The sequence below is a fragment of the Macrotis lagotis genome, chromosome 4 (assembly GCF_037893015.1).
Source record: "Macrotis lagotis isolate mMagLag1 chromosome 4, bilby.v1.9.chrom.fasta, whole genome shotgun sequence".
NCBI classification, from domain to species: Eukaryota; Metazoa; Chordata; class Mammalia; order Peramelemorphia; family Peramelidae; genus Macrotis; species Macrotis lagotis.
Genome location: NC_133661.1, coordinates 274,587,764 through 274,603,245, shown reverse-complemented (window position 1 = coordinate 274,603,245; position 15,482 = coordinate 274,587,764). Strand labels below are relative to the sequence as shown.

Genomic DNA, 15,482 nt, shown 5'->3' with positions numbered 1-15,482 from the left:
AAGCATCCAACAAAGCATTTCTATTTACATATCCAACTACTTATAATACAATTTTTGCTCTTAAAAATTTATACTTATTTAGGAATAAAGGTAAAATAACTCACTACAGATGCTTTTATATTCAAACAGCTGCAAGCATAATAAAATACATTATACTCTACTTAAAGCAAATGCAAGCATAATAAAACACATTATAATTCTACACATAAACTTTGGCAGTGTTCTTTTGTAAATGGGGGGAGAATGGACACACACAGATACCTGGTAGGGAAGCATATAAGGTTGGAAAAGATGCATGCTTAGGAAACTCACAGTTTAGGACTTAAGGTCCTAAATTTCAGACTTGATATAATTGATTCATTGTGTAATTGATCTATTATATTGTGTTGTATTGATTATATGTATTATATTGATGTAATTAATCTATTAATTATATTGCTACATGAAACTATTTCTCTGCTTATTGCTTGCCTTTGGTCCTCATCACTCTTCAGTGGGACAATTCCTTGTCTATACTCAAAGTTAGCATTTGCAGACTCTTCCCTCTTAAATCCTCTTAAAAGGGCATTTTAAAAAGTTTCCTCTAATGTGAATCACAGTGACCTTGAATCCAGAAAACTGCAAAGCTCATCAGATTGGCTAACTTAAGTTTAAAGGTCAGCCTAGGCTGTTATTCAACTTATCCAGATGCTGATTTGCAAGAACAGAGATCATAGCAACATAACTCCTTTTTACTCTTTAAAAAAAATCACAGACAAAACAAAGTCTAGCCAGCTCTCTAGGATACAAAGTATCTGCAAAAGTTGTCTTCCCTTTTGTTTTTTTCCCTAATCAAGCTAGAGGTGTCAACAAAGAGCAATGGGCACTTATGGAAAACTTCATTTCTATCCAGTTTCAGATGGTTGCCAAAATCATTGCCTGTCATTGGAGCTCTCAGCAATGGAATCTATTCTCTCACTTACAAATCAGGAATTTGAAAAGACCTTCTGTCAGATGACTGACTCTATCACTCTAATGCATATTTTCCACCCAGCCCTGTCTTCACCACATATTCTTATCACTACCAGACTCCTACATCAGGCTCCTTTCCTAGTTTCCCTTATCTGCAAAGACTTAAAAACCTCCAGGTACCTTTCACTCCTTCTCCTTCAGGAATCATACCTTTACATGAGGATGCTCAGTTCAAAGAAATAATAAATTTTGATTGCTTATACTTCACCAAACTTGAGGTTTGGGGGTTAAATATTTTTTTCTTCCCTATATACTTGATCATTTTTTTAAAAATTAGGACAATTAACTAATTTCATGTATTTTTCATTTATGATTTCTTGATATATAGCTCTGAAAAATCAGGCTGTAAATGAAGCCCATTGGAATTCAGATGTTGGTTCTTGACTATGCCTTTAAACTGAAATCACCAGCTTTCACTGATTCACTTGCTCATTTTGGGATTTTTTTGATGGTTTACTGATTGTATAAATAGCAATTATTTCTGTTCTGACCTGAAAGCTTTGAGGGTCTTCCCCTTCCAGATTCATTCTTTTGTGAAGACAAACTACGCCATCTTTTGCCTTAGATCTTACCTAGCCTTTAAGTATCAAATGGCATTGCTTTAGACAACTGAGATCTGGGGAGAATCTTAACTTAAAAAGGGCATGGTCTCCCTCCCACTGCATCTGAGACCATCATCAGTCTCCCTGACCTATTTCTTGCCACTGGACTCCAATGCCTCTGGAGGAGAGAGTGAGGCTAATACCTACATAACTCTGCCACTTGCAAGTTGAGACATCACATTGCTGTTGTCATGGGTCCTCTTCCAAAAAGAAGGTTGAACAAAAACAAACACCAAATTTTGTCAATGAAATTGATCATCTTTTAATTTCTATTCTAAAAACAACAGAGCATTTCTGATAACAAAAGAGAAGTTTATTTAAAACTATGACTCTCCATGTTATAGTGTTAGCTTAAAAAATTTAGATATTTCAAAACAGTCCTGCTTATCTGATTTTTCAGGTAATATGATTAGCAATAATGATACCCCTTCTGCAATGATTCTTTTTTTTTGAAGGGGTATCATTATTGCTAATCATCTCTTTACTTCTTTCTACATTTCTGTATTCCTCCTTTTCCCCTCTTCAAATACTCAGAAGAAAACCAATTCACCTTCAGAATATCAATTTTTGTTATTAATTCCTTCAATATTCCTTAAAAGATAGTAAGGTTTCCATTAATATGGTGCTGATACCTAAACCAGGAGGAGTTAAAACAGAGAAAGAAAATTATAGATCTCTCTCCCTGATGAATATAGATGCAAAAATATTAACTAAAACCTTAGCAAAATGATTACAATAAGTTATCACTGGGATAATACATTATGATCAAGTAGGATTCATCCCAGGAATGCAGGGTTGGTTCAATATTAGGAAAACTGTTAGTCAAATTAAAGCTTCTCTGAGGTACCACCTCACACTTCTCAGACTATATAACCAGAAAGGATAATGATCATTGCTGGAAGGGTTGTGGGAAATCTGGGACACTATTACACTGTTGGTGGAGCTATGAACTCATCCAAGCTTTCTGGAGAGAAATTTGGAATTACACTCAAAGGGCAACAAAGGTATCCATACCCCTTAATCTAGCAATACCACTACTGGATCTATACTCTGAATAGATTATGAAAAAGGGTAAAAACATCACTTGTACAAAAATATTCATAGCAGGGGAGGCTAGGTGGCATAGTGGATAAAGCACCAGCCTTGGAGTCAAATCCGGTCTCAGACACTTAATAATTACCTAGCTGTGTGGCCTTGGGCAAGCCACTTAACCCCATTTGCCTTGTAAAAAACCTAAAAAAAAAATATTCATAGCAGCCCTGTTTGTGGTGGCAAAGAATTGGAAATCAAGTAAATGTACTTCATTTGGGGAATGACTTAACAAACTATGGTATATGTATGTCATGGAACACTATTGTTCTATTAGAAACCAGAAGGGATGGGAATTCAGGGAAGCCTGGAGGGATTTGCATGAACTGATGCTGAGTGAGATGAGCAGAACCAGAAAAACACTGTACACCCTAACAGCAACATGGGAATGATGGACTTGCTTATTCCATCAGTGCAAAAACCAGGGACAATTTGGGGCTGTCTGCAATGGAGAATACCATCTGTATCCAGATAAAGAACCTTGGAGTTTGAACAAAGTTCAAGGACTATTCACTTTAATTTAGGGGAAAAAACTGGTTAGCTTATTGTCTTATCTTGTTATCTCTTATACTTTTTGTTTCTTCCTTAAGGATATGATTTCTCTCTCATCACACTCAATTTGGATCAATGTACAACATGGAAACAAAGTAAAGACTGACAGATTGCTTTCTGGGGGGTGGGGGGGTGGGGGAGGGAAGTAAGATTGGGGGGAAAAATTGTAAAACTCAAATAAAATCTTTAAAAAAGATAGTATGGTTTCTAAATGACAGTCTTCTTATATTAGAATGTTAGCATTTACATCATCATGATATAGCTCTTTCCAATTGTTCAAGTAAATTTACCTTTTTTAGGTTTTTCTCTGAACTCTTGTGTTAATATTTCAAAGACTTATCTCTAGTCTTTTACTAGAACTATCTGAAAGTCCATTTCTCTTCCACAGGATCATAAGCACTTTTGTAGATTAGGTTATTTTTGGTTGTATTTTGCTTTCTGAAACATTGTATTCCAAGATCTTGATTTTTTTTTTTTGTAGAAGTTGTCAGGTATTTTATAATACTGACTTTTGCAGTTCTTGGTATTTAACTGCTTCTTTTTGAGTGTTTGCATTATCTTTTTCTTTGATTTGGGAGTTCTGGATTTTGGCTGATATTTCTGGGACTTCTCCCTTTGGGGTTCTTTTCAGAAAATGATCACTCCCTTCTATTTCTTCCCTATGAGCCCAACAGACTGAGGCACTTTTCATTTATGATTTCTTGAAATAGAGTATCATGGATTTTCTTTACATTGTGATTTTTCAGGTAATATGATACTTCTTAAAATATCCCTCCTTAAACTATTTTCCAGGTCAATTTTTAATATGATATCTTAACATTTACTTCTTTTGTTTCCATTTTTATTTCATTCTCTTGCTATTTCATGGAACAATTAATTTGTTTGCTTAAATCTAGTTTTCAGAGTCCATTTCTTATATTAAATTTATTTTCTTCTTCTTGTTCTCTTCCTAGTTCTTTCCTCAGCTTTTAATTTTAAGTTGTAGTTTTTTTAATCATGCTTTATTTCTTTATATTTATGTGATTGTGGAAAATCCATTTTCCTTTTGAGTTTTTGCCTACAGTTGTTTTGGAATTAGAGTTGTAATAATTTTTTATACTTGTTGGCATTTTCTTTGATTCATTCACTTCCCTAGCTTTAGTTCTTGAATTGGGGCCTTGTGTCAAGGACCAGGTTCTATGACCCTGCGACATTTCTGGTTGGAATGAATGGCCCTGATGATGATGATGATGATGATATTTATCCTTGTTCTCAAAGAAAACTATGACATCAGGGAGTTGATAACATGACATGTACATGAAATGGATTTGAGTGAGGGAGTGTTATGTTAAATCACCAGTCCCACTTTCTCCTCCAGAGCCATTTGGATGAGTTGGCCAGATATGAATCAGAAGGACTGGAAATGATCATGGATACCAATCAGTGGTAAGTGACTTGCTCCAAGGTCACACAACTAATAATTGTCAAGTGTCTGAGGCTAGATTCAAACTCCTATTCTCTTGAATCCAAGGTCAGTGTCCTTAGATCTTTGATATCTAGAATACTAGGAATATAAAAGTCATGAGGGACTTTAGAATCCTTGAGAGCCTGCACAGTGTTACTACATTGGTAAATACAATATTGGTTGCTGGTTACTGCCACTCCCTAAGATTTTCAAGGCCCTCAACTTGGAGTTTTTTGACTTGACTTTAGTCTTTCCCAGGGCAAGCTTCCACTCTTGTGACCTCTGGTCATATGTCTCTGGTTATTCTGATATTCACTTTGCTAGAGAAAGCCCCCTCTCCTATTGGGATAGAAGATGTCACTGTAGTTTCTCACTGACTTTTTTCAATCATTATTCAGTCTGATATGAATTTTAAAGTTTTGTTCTATTAGTCCTCTTTTTTTAATAACTAGTTTTGCCTCGGATATTTGCTGTGTGACCTTAAACAAGTCATTTGACCTTGTATTTACATTAGGTCCCTCAACTATAAATTGAAAGTAATTACAGCACCTACCTTGAAAGGTAGTTGTAATGATCAAATGAGATATTTATAAATAGCTATTGTTGTTGATATTGGGGTCTTCAAATGTCTATATGATTTATCTTTTTTTACCCTCCTTAGTCAAAATATAGTTATATGCAAGTAAAGAACAATTGCCTGAAGTTCCCAAGGGTTTAACATGGTCTATCAACCCATAAACTATTTCTTCATACTCATATTTTTTAGTTAATATTTTTTCTTTCCCTCTAACTCACCAAATTGAATACACTAAAATAATCCATCATTATATTTAAGTGATAGTTTATTTTCTGTCCAAAATTGTTCAAATTTCATCTAAAAGCTATAGTTTCTTCATTTATATTAACATACTTAAGTCAAAGTTCTTTTCCTGTTCCTTTTGGGCACCAGAGTGTTTAACTATAACAGCAGTAGTATCGTACATCCTTTAACAGTTGATATAATTCTTTTAAATAAAAATATTTTTTTCTGTCCCTTTTGGGGACAGTATTGGTCTTATGAATGTATAATGTGTCCTAAAGGGACAGTACATCATTCTGTGTATTGATTTTTTTTTAGTTTTTTTTTTTTGCAAGGCAATGGGGTTAAGTGGCTTGCCCAAGGCCACACAGCTAGGTAATTATTAAGTGTCTGAGGCTGGATTTGAACTCAGGTACTCCTGACTCCAGGGACAGTGCTCTATCCACTGTGCCACCTAGCCACCCCTCTGTATTGATTTTTGAAAGTTCTTGGGTTTTCCCTTCCCACAATGATTCTTTCATGAAGGCAAACCAGTTCATCTTTTCCCTTGTTTTTATTGAGTTTTTAATTATTGAATGGATATTGCTTTAGACAAAGTGATATTTAGGGAAGATTATGATCTCCCCTTGCACCTGGGGCCATCACCAGTCTCCCTGACCTATGTCTTACCACTGTACTCCAATGCCTCTGGAGGAATGAGGTTGATGACTCTGCAAGTTTATGCCTCACTTAAATTTAATTCACTTGTAAGTGAAGATATTATCCTGTTGATGTCTTTAGTCTTCTTCAGAAAGGATGAACAACAACAACAAAAGTTTCTAGTGAATGTTTCTTGGAATCTCACTAAGACTATAAGATTTCAGGGTGGCTAAGGTGGCACAGTGGATAGAGCACTGGCCCTGGAGTCAGGAGTACCTGAGTTCAAATCCAGCCTCAGACACTTAATAATTACCTAGCTGTGTGGCCTTGGGCAAGCCACTTAAACCTATTGCCTTGCAAAAACCTAAAAAAAAAAGACTATAAGATTTTTGAGGTCAAGACCAATAAAATCTATACCCTTCCTTCCTTTTTTCTTCTTTTCCCCATAAATTAATCACTTAATCCTTTATTAAGCACCTACTATGTATTTTAGATACTGTGCTAAGTGATACAAAGACAACAGTAAAATAGTCCCTGCTCTAATGGAACTTATATTTTAATGGCAAACAAATGGTGTGTATATGGATATATATATATATTCTTTTGCATGTATATGAAAGACATACAATGAAGATTCAAGATAATCTTGGATAGGAAGGTAGAAGCAACTGAAGTTTTGGCAGAAGTGGCAGTTGATTCTTGAAGGAAACCATGAATTCTAAGAGCCAGAAATACAGAGGGAGGAGGATGGGCAGTCAATGCAAAGGCAAAGACCCAAGATAATTTGGCAATCAGTAGACAGTTAAAATTGAGGATTCCAAATGAAAACATATATGTGTTAATATACAATATTTCTCTAGTAGGTATGTAAATAAAATCTATGTATAAATCTGAGTAGAAATAGACAAAAATCAGGAGATCTCAGTGCTAATATGATTTGATCACTAACTTTTGTTGTGTGACTTTAAGGTAATCTCAAGTTGCTTTCTCTTTCTCATCATTACATTGGGATAAGAATATTAGTCCTACTTTCCTCAAAGGATTGTAACAGATCAGGGAATAAAAGCACTTTGTAAAGGACCAAGCCTGGCCCCAGAGAAGAGTTGAGAAGATATACTTATTTTTCCCTCTTTGCAGAGATGGAATACTTGGGGAATGCTGCATATATGATCAGTCTGATATGTTGGTTAGTTTGGCTGAACTTTTCTTCTTTTTAAATCTTTGTTAATAGGAATGGTTCTTCAGATAAGGTGAAAGGGGAAATTAAAGTAATGTAGAAAAAATCAACAGGGATGATTTTTGAAAATGAAAAGTATAAAGGATTATACAAATGTCAAGTATTATTAAGTTTCCAGATCATATCACTTTTGAGTTTGTTTGCAGGGTTCTACCTTTGCAGTTTGTGCAAATTTCTGTTCATGATGTTCCAAAAATGTGCCTCAAAGTAAAGTTGGTGAGTGGACGTACCTACTATCTTCAACTCTGCACCCCCTCATGTAAACAGGAAGTTATTTTCCAACAATGGATTGAGCTCATCTCTCTCCTGAAGACTACTATAAAATCACAGAACACTGACTTTACACTAGGCCGAAAAATTTCAAAAGTGTGTGAGTACACTGACAAAATGAAGGATGCTGAGGATGATATTCAAGTAAGTCACATGGAGGGGACATTAAATGCTTATTTCTAAATATTAATGCGCAACCAAAGATAATGCATTTTACTTGGATTTAAGGTAGATAGCTTGATGGGATTAATTATCAACATGCTAACACTTTGGGTAATTCAATTTTAATACTGTTTATGCTTATGGAACAAAGTGTTTGGCAAGAAAGTTACAACAATCTTGGGAGATGTCTGCTCATGCACTGAGATCAAGTCAAGAGAAACCCCTCATTACCACCAAACATGTATTAATAACTATAAGGCACATAACATATTAGTTTCTAAGTAACAGGTTTAAGATGAAAAAAATGATTAATTATGGAGCAGGCCTTCCAGAGAACGGATAGCAAGACCCTAGACATGACTATATCTTTATTCAGGTTTGGTGAGGTTAGAGAGGATCAGGTCATGGGAAATTAGTAAACTGAAGGAAAGTAGTAAAAGGAATTGGGAGGATAATATATCAATACATATGTTGAAGTCATCCTTTGTCATGAGAGCAGGAGTTGGGGAGGAGAGTCAGGAACTGAACACTCTAAGGAAGGAAGGAGAGAGTATCCTCGGTCTTTAGACAATAGTCACTATCAACAGAAACAGAAAAGCTAGAGGATGGGGCAAGTTTTCAAAGAAAAACCAAGAGTTCAATTTTGTACATATTGACTTTGAGGTATTGAGACAGAGGTATCTTGACAGGAAATCAGAAATGCCTAACTTGTGAGGTTGGGGGTAGAGATTTGGATTGTAGAGTTATTTACATAAAATCAAGAGAAAGAGAGTTGAATGAGCCATGAACACACACTTTTAACACACAGTTAATTAGATTGAGGCTGCTATCTTGGATTTGAGGAATAACTTAATTGTATGGAGTTATATTTCTAACACTTTAACTCCTGAACTCACAAAGGAGTTCTTTCCATAAACTATCACCAAAGCCCTCCCCACACCCAAAGACAATAATAGACTAAATTAATTCTTAGTAAAGGCATTTACTTGAATACATACCAAGAACAACAATTGTAAAAAATATTTCCCCTCATATACAGAGTTTACTCTTTCCCACAAATAACATTTCATTTGTGAGATTAGGCACAAACCTAAAGTACAATTGTAGTGAGGTGTACATGTAGGGAACACATGAGGCACAAGGGTAACTAACAAATCCTGGTAATAGAAGCTCTTTCTCCAGGACACAGCCTGAAGGGTCAGGGTCCTTGAAGCTGCCTCCTTCCTTGACACCTGGCTGTATCTATTTGCTCTCAGTATGTCTCCTACTGGCTGAGTCTCTTGGATGACATGGTTGAGTCACTGGTGAGTGGGAGAAAAATCCTCCCATTTCAAGAAAAAGTAACTCCCTTTAAAATGTTTGTTTGTATCTTTAAATATTTCCCAAATACAATTTCCAACATTCAGTTTTTTAAATTTCGAGTACCAAATTCTCTCCCTCTTTCCCATTTCCCCCTCCCCCTTAAGAGGGTAATTTTATATATATATACAAAGTCATGCAAAACATTTTTCTTTATTAGTCATGTTGCAAAATAAAACACACAAAAAAGTTCTCTTTATGTAGATAACTTTTTTTTAAAATCATGAGTCCTTTGGAATTAAAGTGAGTCCTTTTCAAGGACCTGGTTCTTCTACTTCTAGATTTAATTCTCAAACCAATGAACTCAGAACAGACAAACTGCTTAAAATTATTCTAGCTCTCTATTTTAAATCTATAGAGATGGAGTTAGCTTGTAGTCAGTCACAGCAGTTCCCTTTTTGACTCAACCATTAATTAGGTTCATACCTCACAAAGGGATCACACATATTGTACTATCATACATTGTTTACATGTTAAAACTTCTTTTACCTAGCTGTGTGACCTTGGGCAAGTCACTTAACCCACTGTCTTAGAAAAAACTCTTCAGGTGTGACCACATTTATACTCAATACCTTGTAATGACATTCTGGATCTTCATAGTTACATTAATTTAGGAGGAAGTAAAAACCCTTCACTTATATTCTACTACCAGTTAAACATTTGTTGTTTCCTGCAAATCAAAGAGGGCATTTTCAACAATGTCCATAATCCCAAACTCTGGACAGCTCTCAGGGAGGTTCAAGCATTGTCCTTTTTAATGTCTTCCCTCCTCCATTAATATTAACTCTTGAGAAAAATATCAGGAAATTAGTATGCATGGTGATTCAACTTCATGGAATTTGTCAGATGACAAATTCTCTTAGGTTACCTCCTGCAAAAGCCCTCCCCACCCAAAGACAATAAACAAAGGGAAAAGAAAATCAAGCTTTCTTTCTCAGAGGGAAAACTCAGTCCCTATAAATACATAAAGGTTCTCTCTTCACAGAGATTAAAGACCTGGAATCAAATGGAAATCAATCTCTCCTCCTTTACATGAGAAACCAAGCTAAACTGACTTGATGCTGACTCACTAGCAAAAAGGAAGTACAAGGCTCCTGATGGAGGTCCTTCCTCTATCTCCAAGGACAATCCCCTATGAGTTGAGTTGAGTCAGGTACCAAGTACTATGATGGACCAGTGCTTCAACTAAAGGGACTGTAGAACTTGACCAGTTCTAAGGGGCTCCTCTGCTCTGGACTCCATATAAAAATCATATTTAATCTTGGAAAATTCCTCCTGGATGCCTGCAGCAACATACAGGTCCTTGAAAAAGACAGGGAAATTTAACTACAGGTCCAAACAAAATATATTATCCTCGAAGAACCCTAAAATATTTACAGAAATCAATCTTTTTCATGTAAGTAAAGTCCCCCTAGAATTTTCAACCAAAAATATGTCCTCTGGGTCCTTGCATAGAGTACCTAAATTTTCTCCAGGGAGGGAATACAACTGGAAAGCTAAACTCAGCCCTTGAGATCAGTAGATAAACTTAAAAAGAAAATAAATTCAGAAATTCCCCCAAAGAGTGAGGATTCCTCAAAAAAACCTGAGTCCTTGAGGCTGATTACTGGGAGTTTCTAGGTCAATAAGCAAAACCTTATCCTATGAACTGCAGTACAAGAGGATCTCAGAAATTATGTCTTGACTCATCACAATAAAGCAAGTAGCCTAGGAGTATCCACAGTACTTGGAGTATGACCTGAACAAGAAAAAAATGTAATTGGAAAATACTGAACAAAAAATAGAAATATAATAATATATATATATAATGTTAATAAATAGTTTTCTTAATCAATATACAGCTCAGAGGGATCCTTTTGTCCTTTTCAATGTCTTCCCTTCTCCATTAATATTAACTCTTGAGAAAAATATCAGGAAATTAGCATCCTACTGGTCCCCATTTTGATATGTTTCCTTTAAAAAACAAAAAAAAATGACATGGAGAAACTCCCACAATGTTTTCTAGGTGAATTAATGGGTACCTATATTTTAGGATCCATATTGTTATTAACTACAATATGCACAAAAGATAGATAAAAGAGATAATAGTTCTTAAGCATTCAAATAAACATCTCAAAGGAACAATGTTCTAATTTGTAAAGGAAACATGTTAGAAAACAAAATGTCCAATTATTGTCTAAAACTAAAAAAAGAAAAAACATGACAATTTTTCTCCAGTAGATCCCTGCAGAAACTAAGGAATCCAAAAGGGAAAATCCTAGATGAAGAATGTCTCTAGTGGGTCTCTGAGGGTAACTGTCTAGAATACTACCCCCAACTTGCATTTACAAATGATTGGATCCCCAGAGTGTGTAGCTACAACAAAAGCTCCAACAATTACCTGTACCACCAGTGAAATAATTACTACGACTATCAGTGTTATAGGGGATCCTGAATGGGGTTCTATTTCTAATCCTGTAGCTACTGAGCAACCACCATTAACAATAAGACAGCTAGATGATACAGCAGATTAGAGTTCCAGGAGTACCTGGAATCAGAAAGACTTATCTAACTAAATTTCAAATCTGGCCTCAGACACTTATTAGCAGTGTGACCCAGGGCAAGTCATTTAATTGTTTGCTTCAGTTTCCTCATATGCAAAAAGAGCTGAAGAAGGCAATGGCAAACTTACTCCAGGGTCTTTGCCAAGATGATGATGATGATGATGATGATGTTTGTCCTTCATTCTAGAAGAAAACAATGGCATCAGGGGAAATGATGCCATGACAAGTACATGAATTGGATTTGATTGAGGGGGGTACTGTGCTAAATTACCAACCTTATTTTAACTTCTAGTGTCACCTGGGTCCAGTGACCAAATATGAATCAGGACTGGAGATGGCCTTGGATGCCAGGCAATCATGGTTAAATGACATTCCTAAGGTCACAGTGTGTTATGTATCTGAGGCCAGATTTCAGCTCCCATCCTTCTAAAACTATCCTCTGTGCCACCTAGTTGTCCTTCTTTGCCAAGAAAACCCCAAATGGGTCACAAAGAGTTGGACAAGACTGAACAAAAAACATCACATTTGCTTAAATAGCAAAACAGTAGTTAGAGAAACATTTCCCATAAACTAGAATGCACTTTACACAAGGACAGTTCTTGGGGACGATCTCATTTCACGTCTGACTCAATCTCTTCAACTTGGTGTATTAGCAAACAGGCAAACTAGTTAAAAGTCTTCTAGTCATCCAAACTCTCCAGAGATGTGGGGTAGCTTGTTTGGTTAGCCACTCACATTGTTTCTTGAATCAAAGGAGTTCACACTTTATAAAATGATCATAGAATGCTGACTCCCATTTTTCTACACATTAAAACCTCATCGTTTATGACATATTCTTCTACTAAATGCTTTATGATGACATTTTAGGTCTTTTATAATTATATCAGGTTACATTCTGAGACTGGGGTGTGGGAAAGCGAAACCCTTTCCCTTTCTCATTTCATATAAATATTTCATCATTTGAACAGTTTTACTTTTCTTGCTTATATAAGGTTCATTCACAACACAAATACTCACTGAGAGACTACTATGTATAATGTAATGTACTTTGGTGGTCTGAGACACAAAGATAAATAAGACATAGTCCTTGTCCTAAAGGAATTTACAATCTTGATCCATATCTTAAATTCATTCATATCTTGAGTTCCTTATCTTTCAAGAGATTAGCAGCATGCTTAATCACCTTGAAACATAATTGCTCATTGCATTGAATAGATTCCCCAAATCTTTCAAAGTTGTCTTTCTTATATTCATTAAAAATTTTTTTCCATTTATATGCAGAACTAGTTTTCAACATTCCTGTTTTTGAGTCCCACATTTTTCTACTACCTTCTCCTCCCTATGACAACAAACAATCTAAAAGAGGTTGTACATATACAACATAATTTCTATATTAATAATGTTGTGAAAAAATTAGAAGGGAGAAAAAAATCATGCAAAAGAAAAAACATCAAAGTTTTAATAAGTGAACATGGTAGGTTTTGCTCAGCATTCAGAATCCATAGTTTTTTTTCCCCTCTGGATGGGGATGGCATTTCATTCAGTATAGGTCTTTGATTTCTGAACTGATGAGCTGAGCTGTGTCAAACACATATAATCACCTCACAATGTTGCAGTGGACCATCAGTTCATGTAAGTCTTTTTAGCTTTTTTTTTTTTAAGATTTTTCAAGGCAATGGGGTTAAGTGACTAGCCCGAGGCCACACAGCTAGGTGATTATTAAGTGTCTGAGGTCAGATTTGAACCCAGGTACTCCTGACTCCAGGGCTGGTGCACTATCCACTGTGCCACCTAGCCGCCCCCTATGTATGATTTCTTATAAATCAAAAGTACTCCATCACATTCAAAAAACCATCATTTGTTTAACCATTACCCAAATGTTGGGCATTTCTAGTTTAATTTCCAGTCTTTGCCACTACAAAAAGAGCTGTTACTAATTTTTTTTTAATCTTTATACTGATGTTGTTATTGACTAAATTGTTCTCAAAGTTCCACACTTCATTCAGTTCATATATTTTCAGATATTTCTCTGAAATCATCCATTTCTTCATCCTTAATGGCACAGAATTATTACATTATATTAATGTCATATTTTGTTCTAACTATTGTCCAGTAAATGTATCCCTAGTCATTGATATAGTTTCATCAATGTCTTGAGTTTTTTTTTTTTAAGAGGAAATTAAACTGTTTTCTAATACTTGATCAGCAGATTCCTATGGGTAAAAATTAAAACTGCACTAAGACTTTTAGGATACTCATTGTGCATTTGTGGGATGTATGCATGTGTATATTGTGTATTTGTATATAAAGGCAAATGATTATACATAAACATGTACATTTGGGAGGTTATATAGACAGGAGAAATGAGAATATAGCTACATAGGTATATGCATATGTGTTTCTGTGTGTATTAATGTGTATGTGTATATATATCTACACACACACATATACAGAGGAGATAGACTATAAAGTATACTTCAAGTATATAAAAGTCCTTGTTTCTCCTGTTAGATGTAAGTCCCTGATCCTTGAGAATTAGGATCATTTCATTCTTTGTATTTGAATCCCTGGTGCCTAGCATCATGCTTGGGCTCATAATTTCATAAAATCTCATAAAATCAGGGGCAGCTAGGTGGCGCAGTGGATAAAGCACCAGCCCTGGAGTCAGGAGTACCTGGGTTCAAATCTGGTCTCAGACACTTAATAATTACCTAGCTGTGTGGCCTCGGGCAAGCCACTTAACCCCGTTTGCCTTGCAAAAACCTAAAAAAAAAAACCTCATAAAATCAACCTTTGTTGATTGTCCAATTAGTTGACTGACTGGTTTTTAAAAAATTTTTATTTATTTAAGGCAATGAGATTAAGTGACTTGCCCAAGGTTGCACAGCTAGATAATGTAATGTAAAATGTCTAGAGGCAGGTACAACATGGAAACAAAGTAAAGACTGACAGAGTGCTCTCGGTGGGGGGGAGGGGGGAGGGAAGCAAGATTGGGGGAAAATGTAAAACTCAAATAATATCTTTAATAAAAATAAATTTAAATTAAAAAAAATGTCTAGAGGCCGGATTTGAACTCAGGTCCTCCTGACCACTATCCACTGAACCACCTAGCTGCCCCTGACTGATTATATGTACTATAAATTTGTTGTGAATGAAATATGTCTTGATTTCCTGTCACTCTTATGATACTGAGCAATTCAGAAACAGAAATACAAAAATTCAATGCCAGGATTGCCCAGAAATGAAAAGTAGAAGTTCAGGAATACTGGAAAGTAAGAAGGGCAAGGTATTCTAGACTCAAGACTTTGAAATACTACAATGACACACCCTGGGTAAAGCTGGGTATAGAGGTAGGGGAAATCAGTATGAGGAAGATGATAAATAGGGCAGTAAGGTTGGTCCAGAGACTGGAAGTTAAAATGGGGGTAAAGAATAGATAAGTATAAATGAAAATATAGATTTACCATCAGTTCAAAAGTTAGAGAAATAAAAAGATGAGAAGTTGTGACTGAAGAGTGAAATTTCAATATTCACTACCTTGGAAGTAGAAAATATGTGGGGGTGATGAGGATTAAAGTACAACCATCCTGGGTAGGTATCTTGAAAAGAAGACTGTTGAAGTTGAACATGTTAAGAAATTGTATGGGGAGGTGGTGGCTAGGTGGCGCAGTGGATAGAGCACTGGCCTTGGAGTCAGGAGTACCTGAGTTCAAATCTGGCAGACACTTAATAATTACCTAGCTGTGTGGCCTCGGGCAAGCCACTTAACCCCATT

General features: G+C 35.7%; 1 protein-coding gene across 7 annotated transcripts in view; it reads left to right on the top strand.

Annotated features, from left to right (window-relative positions):
• Positions 1-15,482, top strand: part of GARIN2 (golgi associated RAB2 interactor family member 2) — a 64,557-nt gene that overhangs the window by 41,226 nt on the left and 7,849 nt on the right. For all 7 annotated transcript variants that reach the window (XM_074236093.1, XM_074236087.1, XM_074236091.1 and 4 more), the window contains one exon: positions 7,520-7,787. In XM_074236093.1, coding sequence (XP_074092194.1) covers positions 7,520-7,787 — 268 coding nt within the window. The remainder of the gene's footprint in view (positions 1-7,519; positions 7,788-15,482) is intronic.